The following is a 21,313-nucleotide window of genomic DNA, read 5'->3' on the forward strand; positions in this document are numbered from 1 at the left end:
AAACGCTAGAATAGGTTTACTCTTACTGCAAAGTGAAACCGTGATACACTCTCTCTCTATCGTAACGATAGAGCGCAAGTTGAACGTCCTGAACGTCAACAACTGCGAAGACTAAAAAACTAAACGTTAGTTCATCTTTGAAAACAGTACGAGACTATCAAAGAAATTCTTTCATAAAACATTAAATTTAAAAAGTTTTAAATTCTTTAAAGGTTAAATACGATATAACGGGCTCAACGTTGATTAACTTTGGTTCCAAGTTAGGACCGCCTACTAAAAGGAAAGGTTAATCGAAGAGGCCTAATAAAGGCGGAGAGATATAAAAAAAAAAAAAAGATCTATAACGTGTTAAGCAAAATTACTAAAAACCTAAACACACTTCCGTCTAAGGGAAGGGGCGGCCATTTAAAAGTGAAAGAGAGTCCATACTCTCTTTGTCACCAAAATAAAATCTATCCAAAACGAGTTCAAGTTTTGAAATGAAGATAAAACCCCTGCATAGCGAAAGCTCAAAACTGGAATAGTGTACTTCACCAAATAGTTGTGAAAACAAATCCAGTTAGTAACAGCTTATTTAGTAGGTCTTGCCAGTGGCACGACAGAGAGAAAATTGGTTCTTTGTTGACATCGAGTACTTGAGTACCTACTTGACAGATGGCGCTGTTGATGTACACCCCCACCTGTATGGCGATCGCTGGCGTATTCCGCCCGTAGGTTTTTCTGTCGGGCAGCAGAGCTGACAGCTATATGATCATCGGGTAAGTTTAATATTGAAAAAACAATTTTACTACTAAAGTTTCAGACACAATAAAGCAGATACTTTTTAAATGGCATTAAATCTTAGGCGGACGCCAGAATGTGCGAACTCTATCCTTTTAAATTCAAATACACCCCTGAAATGTAAGTGTTGTGCTGTTCTGTAACCAAAATGACCTTTGATCCATAGTACCTGCTAAGACACATATATCCCACTTGCTTCACAAGGGATAATAAGGTGAAATATAACTATTAACTAAAACCCTGAGTCATGAAATATGACTCGGTTCTCTTGTTATTCTATCTTGATAGTAATAATAATGCAATATTGCATAATGTCACTATTTTTGTAATTACCACTTTTAGTTTCTGTGGAATATTATTATGCCTGCTTGACACACATAGATAATCTCAATAGCAATTCTTTCAATCCTTTATGTAAGTTATTAAGAAAATAGTGTAGAATTTAAATTACAAATAACACGTTAGATGTCTGAATTATACTCTTTTAAATTTAGCATGAATTCTTAATTTATCACTCATTCCTTTAACTCTGTTTGACTCTCTTACAATTTTAGGTGTGACTCTCGACAGCAAGTTTACTTTTGAGAAGCACATTACGTCTATGCCTTCTTCAATTGCACAAAAAATGGGCTTACTGAGCAAGTCTTGTAAGATTTTCGGTGATCAATCTATTCTGAAGAAGTGTTTTAATTCTTTCATTCTACCTTATTTTGAGTATTGTTCTCCTGTCTGGTCTTCAGCTGTTGATTTTCATCTTAATTTGTTGGACAGAAACTTACGGTCTATTAAATTTCTTATTCCTGATCTAGATATTAATCTCTGGCACGGTTGTTCAATTAGTACGTTATGCATGTTGCTTAAGACTTTTCATAATTCTGACCATCCTTTACATTCAAATCTACCCCGACAGTACCATCCTGTTCGTAATACCAGGTATGCAATTAATTCTAATAGTCCGGCCTTCTCCACCATGAGGCTCAATACCCCACAGTATTCTAGAAGCTTTATTCCAGCTGTGGCCAAGTTGTGGAATGATCTTCCTAATCGGGTAATTGAATCGGTAGAACTTCAAAAGTTCAAACTTGTAGCAAATGTTTTTATGTTGAACAGGCTGACATGTCTCTTTTTATAGTTTATATGTGAATGACCTGTTTTAATGTTGTTACTGTTTTTAAAATATTTCATGGTACTTGATCATTACTTCTCTTCCTAACTGGGCTATTTTTCCTTATTGGAGCCCTTGGGCTTATAGCATCCTGCTTTTCCAAGTAGAGTTGTAGCTTAGATAGTAGTAGTAGTAATAATAATAATAATAATAATAATAATAATAATAATAATCATGAATATTGCTACGCTAGGCTCATAAAAGTGGCCCATGGGGTTTGTCTTCACCGCTACTTAAGAACTATAATTATATTTGAAAAATGGTCTTGACATATTTGCAAGATAATTCAATTCCTCACCTGGATCCACAGCAAAGAGTTGTAGTACTCGGAATCTACACTCTCCATGTCCTTGAGTTCAATAGGTTTGCTGAGCATCATTTTGTAAAAGGGTCTTATGAAGAAAGCTGAAAATGAATTGAAAGTACTCATGAAATGTTTATATTTACTACGATGGATTTTAATTCTTTAAAATAAAATGTATTGTAAAATTATATAAGTATGTATTGGAGACAAAAAATTTAACTAATACAGAATATACAGTAGCCATATTACATATATATTACTTATTTGGATGCATAATAAATAAAATGTACTGTATCATGAATGCACAAAGACCTGGACATTACAAGGTTTTTTCTTACAATTTTGCTTAGGAGTGACACAAAATCAAAGCATTTTTTCCCCTTATAAGCTAGTTAAACTATTAACCAGAGAAAAAATGAGAAAAATATGTCATCTCTGACTTCATTATCACCAGGATTTTGAAACTAAAATCTATTTCTAGTGGATGTGCCAACTTAACGACTTTAGATGATGATGATAAAAAAAAAAAAAATTTCCCCTCCCACAATTTTTAACTTCCCTCCTTTAACTTAGTTACTACAACCCTTTCCATCTGCTGGGAAAAGACAGATCGTCACAGCAGTGTCAAAGGGTTAGAGTGGGATAACGGTGGATAACGGGGGAGGGTGGGCTGTGGCACCCTAGCAGTACCAGCTGAACTCATTTGAGTCCCTTGTTAGGCTGGGAGGAACGTAGAGAGTAGAGGTCCCCTTTTTTGTTTTTGTTTCATTTGTTGATGTTGGCTACCCCCAAAATTGTGGGAGGTGCCTTGGTATATGTATGTATCATTACACCTCTACTTTTTTAATCTCAAGTTTTTAGGGATTTTCTTTTTCAGATTTATTTCATGCTTACACGAGTAATATATCCATGGTTTGGCCTGTCTACGCTATTCAAGCGAGTCTAGAGCTAATCTTCCAAGATATTACTTTAAATGTGAAGTAAACAAGTTTTACATGGAGCTACAGTAGGGTCCCGAATTATGCGAGAATTTGGTCGATTAATGACCTCGTGTAAATGGAAAATCGCGAATTTCGAAACACACAACTAACAGAAATAATTCCATTGTGGCCATGGCAACCAGCAATTTGCCTATTCAAATGTGTTTACTACCCATTTCCAATACTTTCTTTGTACTATACTGTATTTCTTTATAATATCAAATTGTTTTTGTAAATAAATAAAACATTTAATATACTTTAAAGTTCTAATAACTTGAAAAATGGTTAAAATTATAACCAGGATAGGTGTAAACACCATATATTTCCCGTTACAACACAACCCAAAATACAGACAAATTTTAATGTTTGTCATATCTATTGTATAATACAACTGGTGAATAGCAAAACCATCACTCTATAGACTAGCTTGTTGTATGATTGAAAATCCAGAATTATCAAAATAAAGGCGATTTTATATCATGCGTTTCCTAAACACGCTAAAAAGCAGAATAGAAAACGACAACCAATGTTTTGTTTACGTTTATCTCTGATCACAACGAAGAAACAGACGCATTTATACATCTGTGTTTTTGAATTGACAGCAATTTTACCAAGTATAGATTATATGTTGAATTTGTTATTACCAATGTTCTAATTATTTTTTATTAGAACTTTCAAATAAATGAAATGAATGCCATTTATGAAATGTTTTTCTTTATGATGCCGCCTGAAACGGAAACCTTCCATTTGTTTACGCTCCATCTTCGATCATAATAAACAAACGAATGCATTAAACACACATGATCTAAGTCATAACTAATGATATTACAAACATTTAGTAAACATTATGTTATTACAAATATTTTACTTACCGTATCCATATAAATTCCTAAATTCGTAGCAAAGCTGGAAATTTTTTTTTCCTTATGCGTTTAATCCACAATAGCAAACTGCCGCTAATGACAGAGTGATAACTTACGATAATTCTAAACTGTTACGAAAGATAATTGTCCTTTCCATATCCAAAATACTTTTCCTAACTTCAGTTATAAGTCAACTTGTACCCACCTCAATTATGGATCCATATGCAAAAAAGGTAAAGAAGAAAGTACTAGGCCTATTTTTAAAGTCACCGAACAATTAGGTTACCGCTATAACGTTCGATGAGAGAGAGAGAGAGAGAGAGAGAGAGAGAGAGAGAGAGAGAGAGAGAGAGAGAGAGAGAGAGAGAGAGAGAGAGAGAGAGAGAGAGAGAGAGAGAGATGGTTTTAAAGTACTAAACAATAAATATGATAGGTTATAACACATTGGTGTTTATGTAATATTAAATGTATAGATGGTTTGAATAAGTTAAGAAATGGTGTAAACAATTCTTTGTTATTGTATTCGCGCGGAAGCTAGACATCAGCTGATGTGATCACAGCCGAAAGTAAAACAAAAAGAAGTTAGCAATACTCGATTTTTAAAACACACCAGAAATTTAACATAAGTACATGTTTTATTATAGCGCAATTGACATTTAAAGAGTAAAAATTTTCTGGAATAGAATGGTGTTTCCTAAAAAATAGTGGTTTGCTGACGAAATCGGTTACCGTATTTTAAGCTATGATTGAAATGGATGTATACACGGTATAATTTTTTCGTTTTGTATTTAATTGACACATCAAGAAAACCGATTTTGGTTTCTTCATCTATTTGTAATTATTGTATAACGAGAGAGAGAGAGAGAGAGAGAGAGAGAGAGAGAGAGAGAGAGAGAGAGAGAGATATTATGACGCAGAAGGTTACAGACCTAGAACAGGGGAGGATGAAGGTGGGGGGGGGAGTGATGAGATAGGCTGGGTGGACTCGCAGGGGAGACGGTAGGAGACGGGGGAAGGGGGGATTTGGTTGCCAGTGGCTAAAAATAGATTCTGAAAGACGGTAAAGGGAAAAACGAATCCCATCGAATAAACAGAATAAGGAAAGGGAATAAGATTCAGATGAATAATAGATATAATGGAATGAAAATGACTAGATGGTGTTAGTTGTGATAAGAATAATTTAGATATTTGAAATAAGAGTGTCTGAGGAGGTATAGAAGGAATTCGTGATAAATATAGAGGAATATCAAAGGATACAGTTAGTTTGCATTAAAGGGTTTGTTATCGTTTATCGGCAGTGAATAGCCTAAACTTCGGTAACGAGTCGTCAATATTTTGTCATATTTTAAACAGTATACATTTGATTTGCAAACATTGGTTTTGAAGAGTAGACGGTAAAATAAAATCTAGAGAGAGAGAGAGAGAGAGAGAGAGAGAGAGAGAGAGAGAGAGAGAGAGAGAGAGAGAGAGAGAGAGAGAGAGATTTCTGCCATCAAATCTCTCTCTCTCTCTCTCTCTCTCTCTCTCTCTCTCTCTCTCTCTCTAGATTTTATTTTACCGTCTACTCTACAAAACCAATGTTTGCAAATCAAATGTATAGCCTACTGTTTAAAATATGACAAAATATTGACGACTCGTTACCGAAGTTTAGGCTATTCACTGCCGATAAACGAACCCAGTCTACTCGTGAAAACCTTGAACGCCCAGAGGGAAAAATAAGGCTTTTAAATATACTGTACTAAACAAAAATAATGCTTTAATATACCATCATTAACACTACCATTACAATTATCGTAAGGTTGGAGAAAGATAAAGATTGCCGAGAACGTAACCACATTTCTGTTTACATTTTGTCAGCTGGACTCGCACAGTTAACAGTTGATTTCATTGTTGTGGAATTTTATCCTTAAATAGGCTATTCATCATGAAATTATGTTAATGAAATGTAATGTTAATATTGTTTTGTAACATTTATTATAAATCACCGTATTTAGGGCTACCAATATACTTAAAAAGACTATAGATTTGATACATTTTGTAGTGCTTGACTCGCGAACTTTGAACAGCCTCGTGGATACAGAAAATTTATTTTCGAAAAATAGCGATCGTGGAAAAGGGGAATCGTGTAATTCGAACACGCTTAATTCGAGACCCTACTGTAGTTGATTCCCCCTCTCTTAGTGTTACTAAGGCTCAGTATGTAACTTGGCCAATAACAATACATTCATTGCACTCAATCTGCATTGTGCGATGATTAAAATATTATGGAGAATTAATGATGTTGGTATATTCTAAACAAGCATAATTAATCTCTAACACTGTCAATTCTGACCATCCTTTGCACTAAGACTGTACCACCTTGCCTTCTCCATCATAAGGCTTGATACTACACTGTATTTTAGAAGTTTTATTGCGGCTGTGGACATATTGTGGAATGATTTTCCTAATCTAACAGGTCAAGTTGTGGAACTTCAGAAGTTCGACTTGTTGAAAATTCCTTTCTCTTCAACATGTTGAGATGGTCTTATTTCATAGTTTATACAGTATATGCCCGATCTATTTAAACGTTATTACTGATCTTGATTCATCTTATAATTCTTCTTTTTCAATCTCATACTGTATACTGTATAGTTCATTCCTTATTTCTCTGTTTCCTTTCCTTTCCAAACTGAGAATTATCATTGTGATTACTGGCCAAGCTACAACCCTTGTAGCATCTTGCTTTTCAAACAAGGGTTGTAGCTTGGCTAGTAATACCAATAATAATATGAGTAAAAGTCGGAGGATTTAATGGAACCGAGGAGTTTAAGTCGGTCAGACGAATCAAAATTCAGTGTTTTGCTGACATAAAACGTGTAAATTAACACCTCAGGATACGAAATTAATTAATTTCAGAGTGGCTTTCGAATCAAGATTTTTTCGTATAAAGTGTCGCGTTTTACATATAAATCGTCCGATTCATTCCAAGCCCTACGAAAACACCACATTAAATTTTATATCAAGGGTATAACCAGAATGAAAGACACAAATACATTTGCATCATTCAATATTGCTAACCTCAAATGAAGTAGATATTAGAACATAATGCAATAATAAACGTAAAATAATACGAAAATGTTGAGTGAGGCGATGTCCGAAAGCGTAAGTGATGGCAGAGGAGGGGGGCAAACGCAGAAAACATGAACACTAAACTTTACGAAATGCATTAATAAATGGCAGAAAACATAAACACTTATTATAAAAAACTTAAAATCAAATTTCTCTCTTTTTGCTATTTTCATGCCCTTAGAAGGAGTTACTGCTTTGATGGCTTCCTTCTGCTTAAGGATGGTGCCTATCATCAACGGATTTCGGCCATACCGTACTCCTTAGCCATTACACTCAACTGCATGCCAGTCTCATATTTCCTGATTATCTCCAGCTTCATCTCTATAGAAAGCATCCTCCTCTTCTTTCCTTGAACCTCAGCAATTTATGAGTCCCATGGCTATGGAATTACGGATTGAATAAAGCAACACGAAAACTCGAGTACGAAATTGAAATAACCCACATGAAATCAATCTGAAGAAGAGTGTTGCCGAAATGAAATGGTCGAGGAACACCGATTAGTAGATGCATGACGGGAAAGATGCCGATTAATAGGAGAGCAGGATCTTAAAGCAGTAATTAGAATCAGGGTAGGGAGATAACCAATGGCAGAACAAGACGATTGCGACGTTTTTACAGTTTGTGCGGTGAGCGAATTTTAAAATCATTTTTCGTTGGCTGTGTCAACTTTGTTTTGTATCCTGAGGGTTTTTTCATAATATGAGGAGAAATAATCTTCATATGTCTTTTCGTACACAGAAACTTTTGTATCTAGAGGTATTACTATTTAGTATTGAGTCTTAAGTCCTAATTCCTCAGCTGTTACTACAATATTTGTGTTTGATAAGGTACCTATTTAGATAAATTACTTTGTCTAAGCTTTATCTTAACTTCACCTTTGTCTGTCCTTTTATGATAGGTGTGTCACAGTCATTTAGTATTCTTAGAAGACCTTTATGACACCCGTAAGTTACACCCACTCCAAATTAAGTAAACTTACGTAGAAAGTTTATGTATGGTAACAAATAAATCTTAGTTATCACAAATATTTACAACTAGATATCACTTTTACCACATCACTTGCTTACAAAAGGCACTTTACTTTTAATTAAGAATACATAAATTATAGCACAATTAATCTGGAATCTAATTAAGTCATATACACACAGTTTCAACAGAAGAACTGATAAACTTAACTACAAAAATATTTTACTCTGCAATAACCAATGTCTAACTACCGAGCGGGAACTTGAAAATGTAAAATTCCATCAAACAAGTTCATATTACTAGGAGTTTGCTTGCAGTTCAATAAATATTGTAGTGATCTTCCAAATCTAGCAGTAGAATTGGTGGAATTTCAGAAGTTAAAACTTTCTGCAAGTGTTCTAATGTTGAACAGATTGACAGAAGTTTCTCTTCATAGTTTGTATATGACATATCTATTTTAACTTTGTTACCGATCTTAAGCTATGTTACGATTTTTACTAATTGCTTCTCATATACTTTATTTATCCTTATTTCCCTTCATGACTGAGCTACTTTTCAAGTTTGAGTCCTAAGGCTTCTAGCATCCTGCTTTTCCAACAAAGATTATAGCTTTGGTAGTAATAAAAATAATAACTTCTTACCATCTAATAACTTTCCATGGTACACAGCCATTCCAGCTACTCGGCCAATAAACTTGAAGTAGCGCAAATGTTCTTCGTTGCACATACCAGAGTATGGATTAATTTGAAGAGTATAATTGTCCCTAGAATAAAAAAAATAATTGAAGTTGTAAAAATAAAATGGCAGGAACTACTCACAATATGAGAAAAATTTACAGTAAAATATACAGTACTTGAAAGGTTCCTTGTAAATGAATAGCTCTCTCAGATGGGCTTTAAACATTAATTAGACAATCCTGTACACAGTTACAAAATAATTCAAGCATTGAAAGTTATCAAAAACGTATCTAGCTGAAAGGGAGAAAGCGGATAAATAAACAGCCCTTCAAAAATTAGGTCCCTAAAACTATCAGACATTCATGAAGTGGCAACAAAACATTCTGATGAATTTAACCTCGAAGAAATTACAAGTGACAAATATCTGAGTAGTAACTTACGTAGCTGAGTACTCGAACAGGCCATAATATGGGTTGAACATTTCTTTCGACAATAGGAAGAAAAATTCTCTGGCAACACCACCATAATCTAAACCAACCTGAAAGAAGTGTAAAACTTAGTAAAATAGACGGACTACTATAGAGGGGGAAAAATTATAGGTAACAAGTATTCTGTAGAATGAAAAGTATCATCAGTTTACTTCTCTTCAAGTGGTATAAGATTTTCACTAGTTTACCAACCCTTTCCCAAAAGTCTTACTCTTGGTAAATGATATAAAACTAATTACAGTTCCTGGAGTAACTGCTGAGCTTTTATTAAATAAGGTCTAAAAATATGAGAATGGCATTCTGGTATTCAAATTCATTAAAATTGAATAATTCAAGACTGATCAACTTCTGCTAACAAATTTCCCTTCAATGTAAGGCTGTAAGGCTACGATAAACATACTGAATGTTAGTAACAACAATAAAACTACTCTAAATCATGTGAACTTGAACATCAAGGAAGGACATTACTTACTTCTCCATCAAACTCTATCCACAACTTGGTCCTGAGAAGATCAACACGATTCACTTGGCTTATGATACCAAATGCATCCTCTAAGATGTTGTTTCTTTTCACCTTTATATCAAATTTGTTAGGAACGTTTGTCTGCAAAAACAAAAATTTAAAATCATGAGTGAACAACAATTAGTCTAATTTACTTCATAGAAATATGTAGTTAGGAAGACAATAAAAATAATAAAGAAATTATGTAATAATAGGACCAAGAATATTAAATCTAAGATATAACATTAAGCAACCTAAGTGCTTACCAGAGAAAGGCTATAACCCACAATTTGGTCCTAAATCCAGGTTTCATTGCGTTATTTTTTTTTCTTTAATGTTTACTGACTCATCAAGTAATGTTTTTAATTCTCAAGTTGTTTGAGAACAAATTCTCAGGGATGGCACTTTGAGAGTCTAAGAATGATTCACTGATCCCTTGAGTAACAAAAATATCTCTTCTTGTATTTCACTAATTACTCTCTTATACATAAGGACAGTGCCAAAACATCCCTGCGTGTTATAAGAAGTGACTAAAAGGGACGGGATGAAGGGACAACGAATCTCCTCTCCTGCATATTTGCTCCCAAGAGGCATCAAAGACTTAATACTACCCACAAAAAACATGCTCAACATAACTTAACTTACAGGTTTGGGGATCTTCGATTTGAAGAACTCGTATTTTTGTTTATAATCCCTTGAATAAGGAATAGCCTTGCCTGCAATGGCTGGGTTGAGCAAACGTGGATCCTCCCAAGTTGTTGTGCGGTTCTCTGTTATTCAAGGTATAAGGCATTTATTAGTACAAAAGAAATATATTCAAATAAATTTTAAAACCCATCTAATCATTAATTCAACCCTTCCCTGGCAACAATTTAACTTTTTAAATGTCTGTCGATTATAAAAATACTGTAGTATAGTTCAACATCAATTTCAACTTTTTGACACTATCTCAATATTTTATCAATATTTTCTGATACTTCAAATATTTAAAAACAAACCATTTCCACTTTTTTGGTCCCCTTCCCTGCTTATTTAAAATTTAGAAATGGCATTAACTGGAACATTGCCACCTCAATTTAGGATTAACTAGATTGATGAATTTCCTGTAAATACTGAGTTATGCAAGAACTAACTTCACTAATAAACAAATTTCAATTAAATTGCTACAACTTGTATTTTCCTAAACTTCAAGAACACTTCATGCAGAAGCCATACCACTGTTTTAAGACTACTTTCCCGTTTTAAAAAGATGCCAAAACTAAACCTTACACATATGCTTGCCACTCACTATGATCAATGAAGAATATTCTTCCATCAGAATGTACTCGTTGTTCCCATCCTTCAGGCAGTGGTCCGAGTTCATCTTCGTGTCTCCAATTATTGGCATGGCGTTGATTGGGCGGAGAGCTGGGCATACCAGAACGGGGATCTATCCATGTCGTCTGCTTGTTAATATGATCTGCAGGAAACAATGTAATATAAAGTAATGTTAAATATCTAAATGATTTTTTAAAATTTCTTCATGACCTACGAAAAAAATCAAATAATAAAAAAAAAAAAAGTTTCTTAACCATTTATGAACATTATAACCAAGAATATTAACCCCTTTTCTTTTTGGATAGAGAGCACATTGCATGAAAAAGTATTGAAAATATTTGAGCAACAAAAATATCAGTAGAAAAAAAAAAAAAATGGCATAAACTGGGACTTTTTTACTACTATGGCTTGTACCTAGGAGTTTTATCATCTACAATGCTAAACTTAGCTACTGGTCAAGGATTGTGGTAACATTTAAATTCCCCCTTATTTCATCAACATAACAATTCTACTTGTAATACAAACTTCTGTTTTATGAAATACGTAAACAATACTGTACAATATCCCTCATTACTATATTTCCAAAAGCTTAAATTATCTGACTCAATAAAATATGATATAGAACTAATATAAAGTAAATATCATCACTACTCTTAAAACATTCTCTTTATTGTATTTAATATATGAATTTTTTTAACTTTAATCATTTTACCTTGAAAAATAAAGCAACTACACTTTTGACTAACTGTAATAAAAACTACAGTACAGAAAAAGGATGTGCTAGGTGTGCTGAATCTCATCTTTTTACTAATAATAAACTGAACTAAGAAGTTGCAATAAAGTTTCAACCATTTTCCTCTCGTACTTACCAATGAAGAACACTCTGCCATTGGGTGCCACTTGACTGGTCCATCCTCTTGGTAATGTTTCATCTGTACTAGTGGGTGTTGTTGTCTGTGGCTAAGAAACATGCACCATTTAATGAAGAGCAAATAAGGTCAATAATGGAATTTTAATTAAAAAGAAATTATTTCTATACTCATGTCCATATTGCTTCTATGGAAACCTGGCTTATATCATTGCTTGACTAAGACTACAAATTTCCTGTTTGCTTTTCTTTCAATAGGTCTTTATTACAGTACATTGTATTTAGACCATATAGCGGATACAGGCAATAACAATAGCTTGGGTATGCCAAAATGATTTTTCTTCCAGTCTGAAAGTCATAACTAATGGTCTACTCTCTTGTTTGTAAACATCAAGTGAGTATAGAGATGACAAATTTTACAGTACTAAAATTCTGCTGATTTCTATGAACCTCCCTGATGTTCATATTGCAGGATCTCATACTCTGTTGGAGGTGGGTTAGTGAAGAATAGAGGGAAATTAAAGTCAATACAACTTATCTAGCACCTAAAATGTTAACCATAGACCTTCCCTTTTGTTTACTCTGAATGGGAACCTTTGCAGCTGCGCTAGGCAAGGGACTCATTTTGGCAGTCAGGGTAATAAGCACCTACATTCCCACCATTAGAAAAGACTCCCAAGATGCACTGGTGCCCCATCCTACAGTAGACCATCGAAACATCATGTACCTATCAGATTTTGCTAAAAATTTAAGCGATTTATCAAATATAGCAACCTCTGTTACAGAAACACATGATATGCCACACAATTAACATATATGAAAAAATTGGTTGCTAACGACCCTGTATTTCAGTGAGCAGAGGTATATCAGGATCTAGGGCTACCAGCTCAGTCGTTTATATCGAAATCCAGTTGTCGTAAAAATTACACTCACAGAAGTGTAAGGGTTTCATAGTCTAAAGATCTGAAGTAGTTCTAGAGTGCAAGCTCTTAGGCGAATGACTCACTCGTATTCTGTGCACCATTACTACCCCTACTGACTGATACGCTGGAACCATTATGCAAAATTTGAGACGTTACAATTGGGCTCAAAACTGGACAGGTTAGGTTAGAATTTCTGTTTGCCCAAAGACTCATTGGCCTTCCCAGAATTGGCAAATTAAGTTAAAGATGACAATAATGGTTTCTGAACCCTACTAATATCCAAGACTGAGAGATCAAACCAACTGTAATAAAAAAGCCTGATTTTCCCCTGAACTGAGTGTAAGTTTCCATTTATGTTTGGAAATCTTCTTCTGGTTAGCCACCATCTCAACATACCTCTTCATAAAAGGAACAGAAAGGGTTTAATTTTTCTCACAATGACTTTTTAAATCAATATTGTTCCCAGTACAAAGAACAAAGCTTATGAGAATTATGATCGTCCAGAAATAACTAACATATACAGGAGTTATTAACAAATCCAGAAGTCATATCCCTCAAAAATGCTAATTCCTAAATAATGCTACACAATATGGAAGAGGTAAAGAAACTGCCGGCCTACAAACCACAAGGGCAACGAGACGATTGAAAGACAAAGCATTTACGGAATACCCAAGCCTGGCTATTGCCATTAACTGCTAGTGTGTCTCACCCCTGTACTAGAGGCCTAGGCCTATTGAAATGAAAGAAAATGGGAATTTCTAGTTTTGGGATTAATGTTGATACAGTATAAGACTTTGATAGAGAAGAAATATGAACACTCACGGAGGTTCATAGAAGTAAAAATCTATTCTATTCCCTTGTATTAAAAATATGGAAAAAGTTTCCCAATAAAATGGTAGAAAAGGGAATACAGTATACATTAAAACTGATTATGTTTTTAACAAATATATATCATTCAGCTCTTGGGTAAATCTTATTCATCAAACAATTTCAAAGACATCAAAATCATTTACATTTATTTGTCAGTCAAATCATTGGTGAATGTCTGGGTTGAACCAACTAGTCTGGACAACAAGCCTTTCAATCACAATATACCTTACTACATTCATAGGACACCGTTGTGCATAACCTATGCAGGCAAAAGTAGGCTCAAACAAAACAAACAAGGAAATTGGCGAAAAAATTTTAAGTTGAAATGTCCTTTAAAAAATATATTAGTGCTGTGCTGAAGTATTTGCAAAAAAATTCATGAAAACTGAATTACAAAAAAAAAAAAAAAAAAAAAGAAGATACTGCAATGGCATGACATACTTTACATTTATTAACTATAAGAAATAGCAATGATACAGTGATGAGTTTCTAAAATATCAAAATTCTTCTTTTAAAGAATAGCAGTTTACTTTTATTTACAATCACTTCATTCTTCCCCTTCTCACCTCTTCATTTTTCCGTTATCAATAATGACTTCTTCAAGGATCTTTTACTTGCAGAGACATTTTTTTCTTAACCTTGTCCAAAAAAGATTAAATTTATGATAAAAAAAAAGTATTTTCCCCTTAAAAAATACCTGCACTTAAAAACTACAATCTCAGAAAAAAAAACCTTCTAAACACCACAAGGTTTTATGAACAGGAAATACAGCAGGAGGCAAGTTGCAAAATGACACAATACCAAAGTTAAGTAGTGGAGAAAGTAATCAATAATGTTTTTCTTTTGTTTTCCCACTTTAGAGGCTTCGGCTTCTTTCATTTTATCTTCTTTCCTTGCCTAAGTTTTCCACTAACCCAACAAAAAGCCAAAGCTATTACAAGCATAAATATGTGCTGAGAAGCTGAAACCTGCAACCTTCTTGTAGGTTACTGGCAAGAGCACATTATATAGCCTATGTACCATGGTCTTTCACTGTCCTGAGGTAGAGTTTTCTTGCTTGAGGGTACACTCCTTATTTAGTTTCCTCTGGTTTTTAAGTTTTTATAGTTTATATATAAAAGATAATGTTGTTACTGTTCTTACAGTTTCATTCTAATTCTCCATTACTTCTATTGTAGTTGATTTCCTTTCCTCACTGGGCTATTTTTCCTTATTGGAGCCCTTAGGCTTATAGCATACTGCTTTTCCAACTAGGGTTGTAGCTTAGCTAATAATAACAATAATAATAATAATAATGATGATAATAATAATAATAATAATAATGTGGAAGAACGAAAGAAAGACCGATAATTATCTGGCTCCATAGCATCAATGGTCACTGATGGCGATTGGAATAATATTCAGAATTAGTAACTTAAGAAAATTAAAAAAATAATTAACTTAATTATATAAGTGTTAAATGGGAGAAATGTTATATGATGTCATGTAGAGACAAACTTCAGATCACCATACTTTACCCTCTTGCCATGTTTGATTTTTTTCTTTTCCTATTCCATGCATTGAGTTTCCCTGGTATACCCATTATCATATTATATCTTTCTGGTAATTCTGTCTGGTAATTCATTGTTAGTCGTGTTCTGTTGTTGTAAAAAAAAAAAAAAAAAAAAAACTACTGTATAAATTTCAAACTGGTGACACTTCGCCAAATTTTGGGAGGTAGCCGACATAAAAAAAGGGGATGATAAAAAAATCCCATTTTTTTTTTTCTATGTTGGCTACCTCCGAAAATAGGGGAAAGTGCCATGGTAGATAGATAGATCTTTTTAATGTTACCAATTTCAAATTTTTACAGTAATTTTTTTTACAACAACAAAATACCACTAATAATTAATTACCAGAATTCCTCAAAATAGGTGAGGCATGTCTATTTAGATCCTCATTAATGAAAATGGTATTAAAGAAATAATTATGGAAAAAATATCTATACACCCTTTGAAAAACTGAGCTACCAAATAAGGTAATGGTCCCCAACAAACATGGGACACTGACCACAGTGAACAAGTAAACATTAATAATGCAAGGTAGCCATAAACTAACTGCAATGGTCAATATATACAGTAATTTAAACCTTGACTTCCAAGACAAGAAACCTTTCAAAATCTCCTTCTGGTATATTTCTAAAATATATCAACCATATGCTTTCCCCTTCTAGACAAGTACCATGGCTTCTCTATGACGCAAGCCACTTGCGACCTTCTCTCTTTTCTTATGCCTTATATGTAAAAGCTTGCTTTCAGCTTTACACCTCTTCCAACGTGGCTGTTCCTATTTCTTAACTGAAATGCTGCATAAACATTCTTGACAAATCAACAAAAGCTGACGATCACTCTTCCAACACAACTCTTCAGTTATTTTCTCTCGCATACACATTTCAACATTTATACCAATAAGCGATCCAATCTACACCAATTAGTTATGCCTTTGCTAAAGATCTAATGCTCCTTACTGCCTTCTAAATAAGTATCCTTCAGACAAAGGCAGTACTTTATTTTTCTACATCCTAATATTTCTTTTTTTAATTATCAAAAGTATCTAATAACAGTCAAGTTTAAAATATCTTAGAACTTTGCATTAGCAGTAAAAGTACTGTGCTTGAAATGCGTCTTTAACAGATAAAAATATCTATACTGTAGATACATTTTCTCTTTGGGAACGGACTTCTTCCCACAGGTACTATTTTGGCTTCTGTTCCGTTTTTTTAGAGATGGTCCTTTTTTCTTCTTAAAATCTTAGGTAAAAATATTTTTGGAAATGTGAAAAAAATGGAAGTCCACAATCTTACCATGTGATGAAAGTGAAAGAGAAATCTTAAAGTGAAAGAGAAATCTTAAAGTGAAAGAGAAATTTTAAAGTGAAAGAGAAATCTTAAAACAATAGAGAACTATAAAAGCAGAACAAAGTGACCTTATTAGGAAATACAAAAAATAATCTGAACACTTGCCATTGATGCAAGAGGTTGAATTTCCTTCTCATCAAACAGGTCAAAACTCTATGTGGAACACCAGGAAGAGAAATGGGTAAAAGCTGTCATGAAGCCTAAACTCATGAACAACCAAAAACTAACATACACCAACATCCTTTGGTTATTCAAAATATGATATAATAGCCAATATACTGTACTTATAAAATATTACCGGTATGTCATTCATACGAGGATGGATAAATATTGTAATTCAAACAGACCACAAATTTGAACTTTATGGTCACCAGCAAATCTTAATTGTAATTCTATTCATCATATGAGATTTTACAATATTCTCATTTTTGTACAGAAACCTTATTGCTGTAACAGTACCATCAGGTCAATGGATAATGGATTTCTTCAAGATATCACCTCATTAAGTAACTATTAATCCCTCAGGTGTATATCAACAACAACAAATGCAGCCATTTCTAGCCCACTGCAGAACAAAGGCCTCAGACATGTCAACTTATGTCTGGGATTTGGCCAGTATTCCTCACCCTGCTGGCCAGTGCAGATTGGTAATGGTGGGAGATTTTTGTCTGATCACTCAACAGCAAAACAACCAAATATGGGTGGCCCCGACTAATACAACTTTGCTGACCATGGGGATGCAAAAACTCTTTCACCAGTATAAGGTATCCGCATTCAGAAAAGGTGGGCGTACATCACTTACACCTCTAAATCATGATAAGCATTCCAAAGATTCTTCTCCATATTTGGTTAGTAGCATGACAACTGAGAAATCCAAATATGTTAACCCCTTCGATCACATAAATAATGTTCCTACAACCCTGGATGTGTACCTAAGCATGAGTAAATATGCAGAAGGGATGGCTGACTAATGAAAGAAGTAGGATAATGAAGAAATAAAAACTGGAATAAAGCAGAAAAGTGCAAAACATGAAATGTGGCAGATAAAGGAAGGAGGTCCTTATAAAATTTATAACTTGACTAACAAAATTATACTATAGTACTAACAAATACAGGAAAATCATAACAAAAATTAAACTATACAGTAATGCAAACTCTATGATTCAACCTAAATTCATCACACGTAATGCAAATTCTATGATTCAACCTACCGGTAAATTCATCAATGACTTTCAGGAAAATCTGCCATTCCTAATAGCTTGTATCATACATAAGACTCTTCATTGACACTTTATAATTCACAAAATTACAATACGAGGAATTAAATAAAATCTAAGTAACTATTCAAATAAGGAAGTAAGGACATATACTTCTTGATATACAGATACGAGATATGCGCGCGCACACACAATTTCTGCAGCTAAATTAACCCTATGAATGTCCAAAATTCAACAATAACCTAATGTCTTCACATTCATATATTTCTTACAAGCACTTTTTGGTGTAAAAGAAGCAAAAAGATTATAACCAGTGATGCGGTAGTTGAGGACAATGACAATAGTGACATAAGAATAAGAAAAATGATGTGGTTACCGCAAAGAGCAACAAAGGGGAGACAGTCAGCACTTTTCTGGTATCCCATATAACATTGTACAGCAATCAATCACTTTATAGAATTTAATTTCCAATTAAATTTTTTTATTTCTGTGGAAGTGATAAAAGAAAGGACCGACATAAAAATATTTGATATGTTTATAAATTTGTAACCCTTTCATGTTAACTTTATATCCTCCATGCTACACACACACCATCAGTTGTTTTCTGCAGTACTCTGCAGACCCCCTAAAAACACTCTCATTCAATCATACATGACTCAAGCAGGATTCTTTAAACAGATATTTGCAAGGGATAACCTTAATCCTTATTTTTTTATTTCCTTTTTAATTACTTTACTAACAGCAAGACCACAATAAATACAAGGCTTAGATATAAATCAATAATATAAAAAACCATATACAATAATAAGGGATATTACGCTAAATGCTATCAACAGTGTTCAAAAGCATTACAATTGAATTTGTTTTAAACTAAATCAGAGGTCTACTATCAAAATTATCCCCGAGTAGCAATATCAGCAGGGTACTTTGCCTCTAGGTTAAAATACATATATATATATGAGAGAGAGAGAGAGAGAGAGAGAGAGAGAGAGAGAGAGAGAGAGAGAGAGAGAGAGAGAGAGAGAGAGAGAGAGAGAGAGAGAGAGAGAGTGTGTGTGTAATTGAATGCACTGTTTTGTTTTAATATAAGAAACAATTATTATCAAATTATTTAAGGTTTTAGTTCATAAAATAAGCTGTATTCCTGTTTAGGAAAGTATAGATATACAGTAACATACTGCACGAGAGACACTTTGAGAGGTTGCGTCATGCTAGCGGCGTAGGCTACTTGTGTGAACGAAAACACCAACATCAACAAGCTATCACTTCCCCAAGCAACTCAGTAATGAATTACCTACTACCAAGGTTTCTACTTTGTTGTGTTACAGCACATTTTCTTCAAAAGTGAGTGCCAAAGACTCCCAAGGCCATGAGCGATGATGTTCAGGAGTACGGGATATAAAAAGTTAGGAAAAATAAAGGGAATACATAGGCGCAGAATACAAAGACAAAGGGGTACAGGAAATATGGGATAGATCCAAGTTACCCAGAGTAAATTACACAAATCACAATAGAGAGAAAATCCAGGGTAGGTTTAGCCATCCCAAAATACATTCTGCCTATCATTACGAACTCAATATATTTATCCCTTTCCAACCAAACCAACCCAACCACAGTCGATTTAAGAAGAACTGGGCAATAGGTACTACCACAATAGGCCACTAGCTAGTGTTTTAAGCATGAGAACAATCACTGAACAACAGCTATGCAGCAGAAGTAGAAAAGTTTCACAATGGAACCTAATAGAAAGTTTACTCAGTTAGGTAGTAGGTTGGCCAAGGCACCAGCCACCTGTTGATACTACTGCTGGAGTAATTATGTCCTTTGAGTGGCCAGATAATACTACAATGAATGATTCTCTCATCACAAATCATTTTTCCTTTGCCTACACATACATCGAATAGTCTGGCCTACTCTTTATACATTCTCCTCTGTCTTCATACACATAACACTAAGATAACCAAAAAGTTCTTCACTTATTAAAATTGATAAAACTAAAATTATTATTAGAATTATCAAAATTATTAAATTTAGTATTATTAAAATAATTGTTCGGTGGCTACTTTCCTCTTGGTAAGGGAAGAAGAGATTATTTAGCTATGGTAAGCAGCTCTTCTAGGAAGGACACTGAAAACCAAACCATTGTTCTCTAGTCTTGGGTAGTATCATAGGCTCTGTACCATGTTTTTCCGCTATCTTGCTTGAGGGTACACTCAGATTCACTATTCTACCTTTTTATGAATTTCCTTTCCTCGCATAATTATTTTTCCCGTTGGAGCCCTAGAGCTTATAGCATCTTGCTTTTCCAAACTAGGGCTGTACCTTAAACATTAATAATAATATGGTAATTTTCATTAATAGTTCTCTCTATAAGAATACCTAAGATTATATATAAAAAGGAATAAATTTTAAAGCACTGGCTAATTGATAGATGGGTAGATAGATAATGTAGATAACGTATATGACGACCTACAGGACGCACCTTTTCCCCAAAAATTTGACTCAAAATATCGCCCTATGTCTTATGCCTCTGTCGCTCACAAACCCAGCTTATGCTCAGTACTTTACCTACCCTAAAATCAATGCACCCTTATACTATTTTTATTGTTGGTATTATTTCAATATTACTGAAGCTTTACAAATGATTTCCTAAACTGAAAGCTATCTAATCTGAAATGCTGTGACCTGCGTTTATAAACATCTTACAAAATGTAAACATCGAGTTATGGTTTCTTTCTCACCAACCTTTAACTTTCTCTTTCTTTAACCTTCAATAATTAAGATGGTATCATTAATAAAGGTATCAATCAAATTTAGATTAGCTTATTCATTTTTCATTAAAAATCCACTATGATTTGAATTATCCTCACTCTTTCTCCAATCAAGCACCATCTTTTCTGCCTCACCAATGTCATTAGCAGTACTTAGTTATTGCTGACTAAACGCAAACAAAATGATTTTCCTGTTATGCGACACAGGAATTTTTTAGGGATATGGCAAGTAAAATATTTGTAATAACATCTTTACTAAAAGCTCTTAGTATCATTAGTTATCACTTACATGTGTAAATGCGTTCGTTTGTTCATTATGATCAGCGATGAAACGTAAACAAACAATGTTTTCTGTTTTAGGCAGTGTTTATTAGGAAAAACTTTATAAAAAATTGCTATTTCATTTAATTTGAATTACTAAGGATAAAGTAAGTAAAACAAAATTAAAGTCACTATTACATAACTAATACTTGGTAAGATATCTGTGGCTGCAAAAGCTAACTTATATACTGTACAGATGTGTAAATGCCTTCGTTTGTTCATTATGATCGGTGATGAAACGTAAACAAAGCAACGGTCTTATGTGATGTACTGGCTTGCTTAGCAGAAAAACATGAT

At 33.8% G+C, this 21,313-nt stretch overlaps 1 protein-coding gene across 6 annotated transcripts in view; it reads right to left on the minus strand.

Annotated features, from left to right (window-relative positions):
- Nucleotides 1-21,313, minus strand: part of Nedd4 (E3 ubiquitin-protein ligase Nedd4) — a 115,781-nt gene that overhangs the window by 15,046 nt on the left and 79,422 nt on the right. For all 6 annotated transcript variants that reach the window (XM_068361172.1, XM_068361171.1, XM_068361169.1 and 3 more), the window contains 7 exons: nt 12,020-12,110; nt 11,122-11,292; nt 10,479-10,603; nt 9,804-9,935; nt 9,284-9,381; nt 8,808-8,929; nt 2,244-2,350 (listed from right to left, as the gene is read on the minus strand). In XM_068361172.1, the coding sequence (XP_068217273.1) occupies nt 2,244-2,350; nt 8,808-8,929; nt 9,284-9,381; nt 9,804-9,935; nt 10,479-10,603; nt 11,122-11,292; nt 12,020-12,110 (846 nt within the window). The remainder of the gene's footprint in view (nt 1-2,243; nt 2,351-8,807; nt 8,930-9,283; nt 9,382-9,803; nt 9,936-10,478; nt 10,604-11,121; nt 11,293-12,019; nt 12,111-21,313) is intronic.

Source organism: Palaemon carinicauda, chromosome 37 (genome assembly GCF_036898095.1).
Source record: "Palaemon carinicauda isolate YSFRI2023 chromosome 37, ASM3689809v2, whole genome shotgun sequence".
NCBI classification, from domain to species: Eukaryota; Metazoa; Arthropoda; class Malacostraca; order Decapoda; family Palaemonidae; genus Palaemon; species Palaemon carinicauda.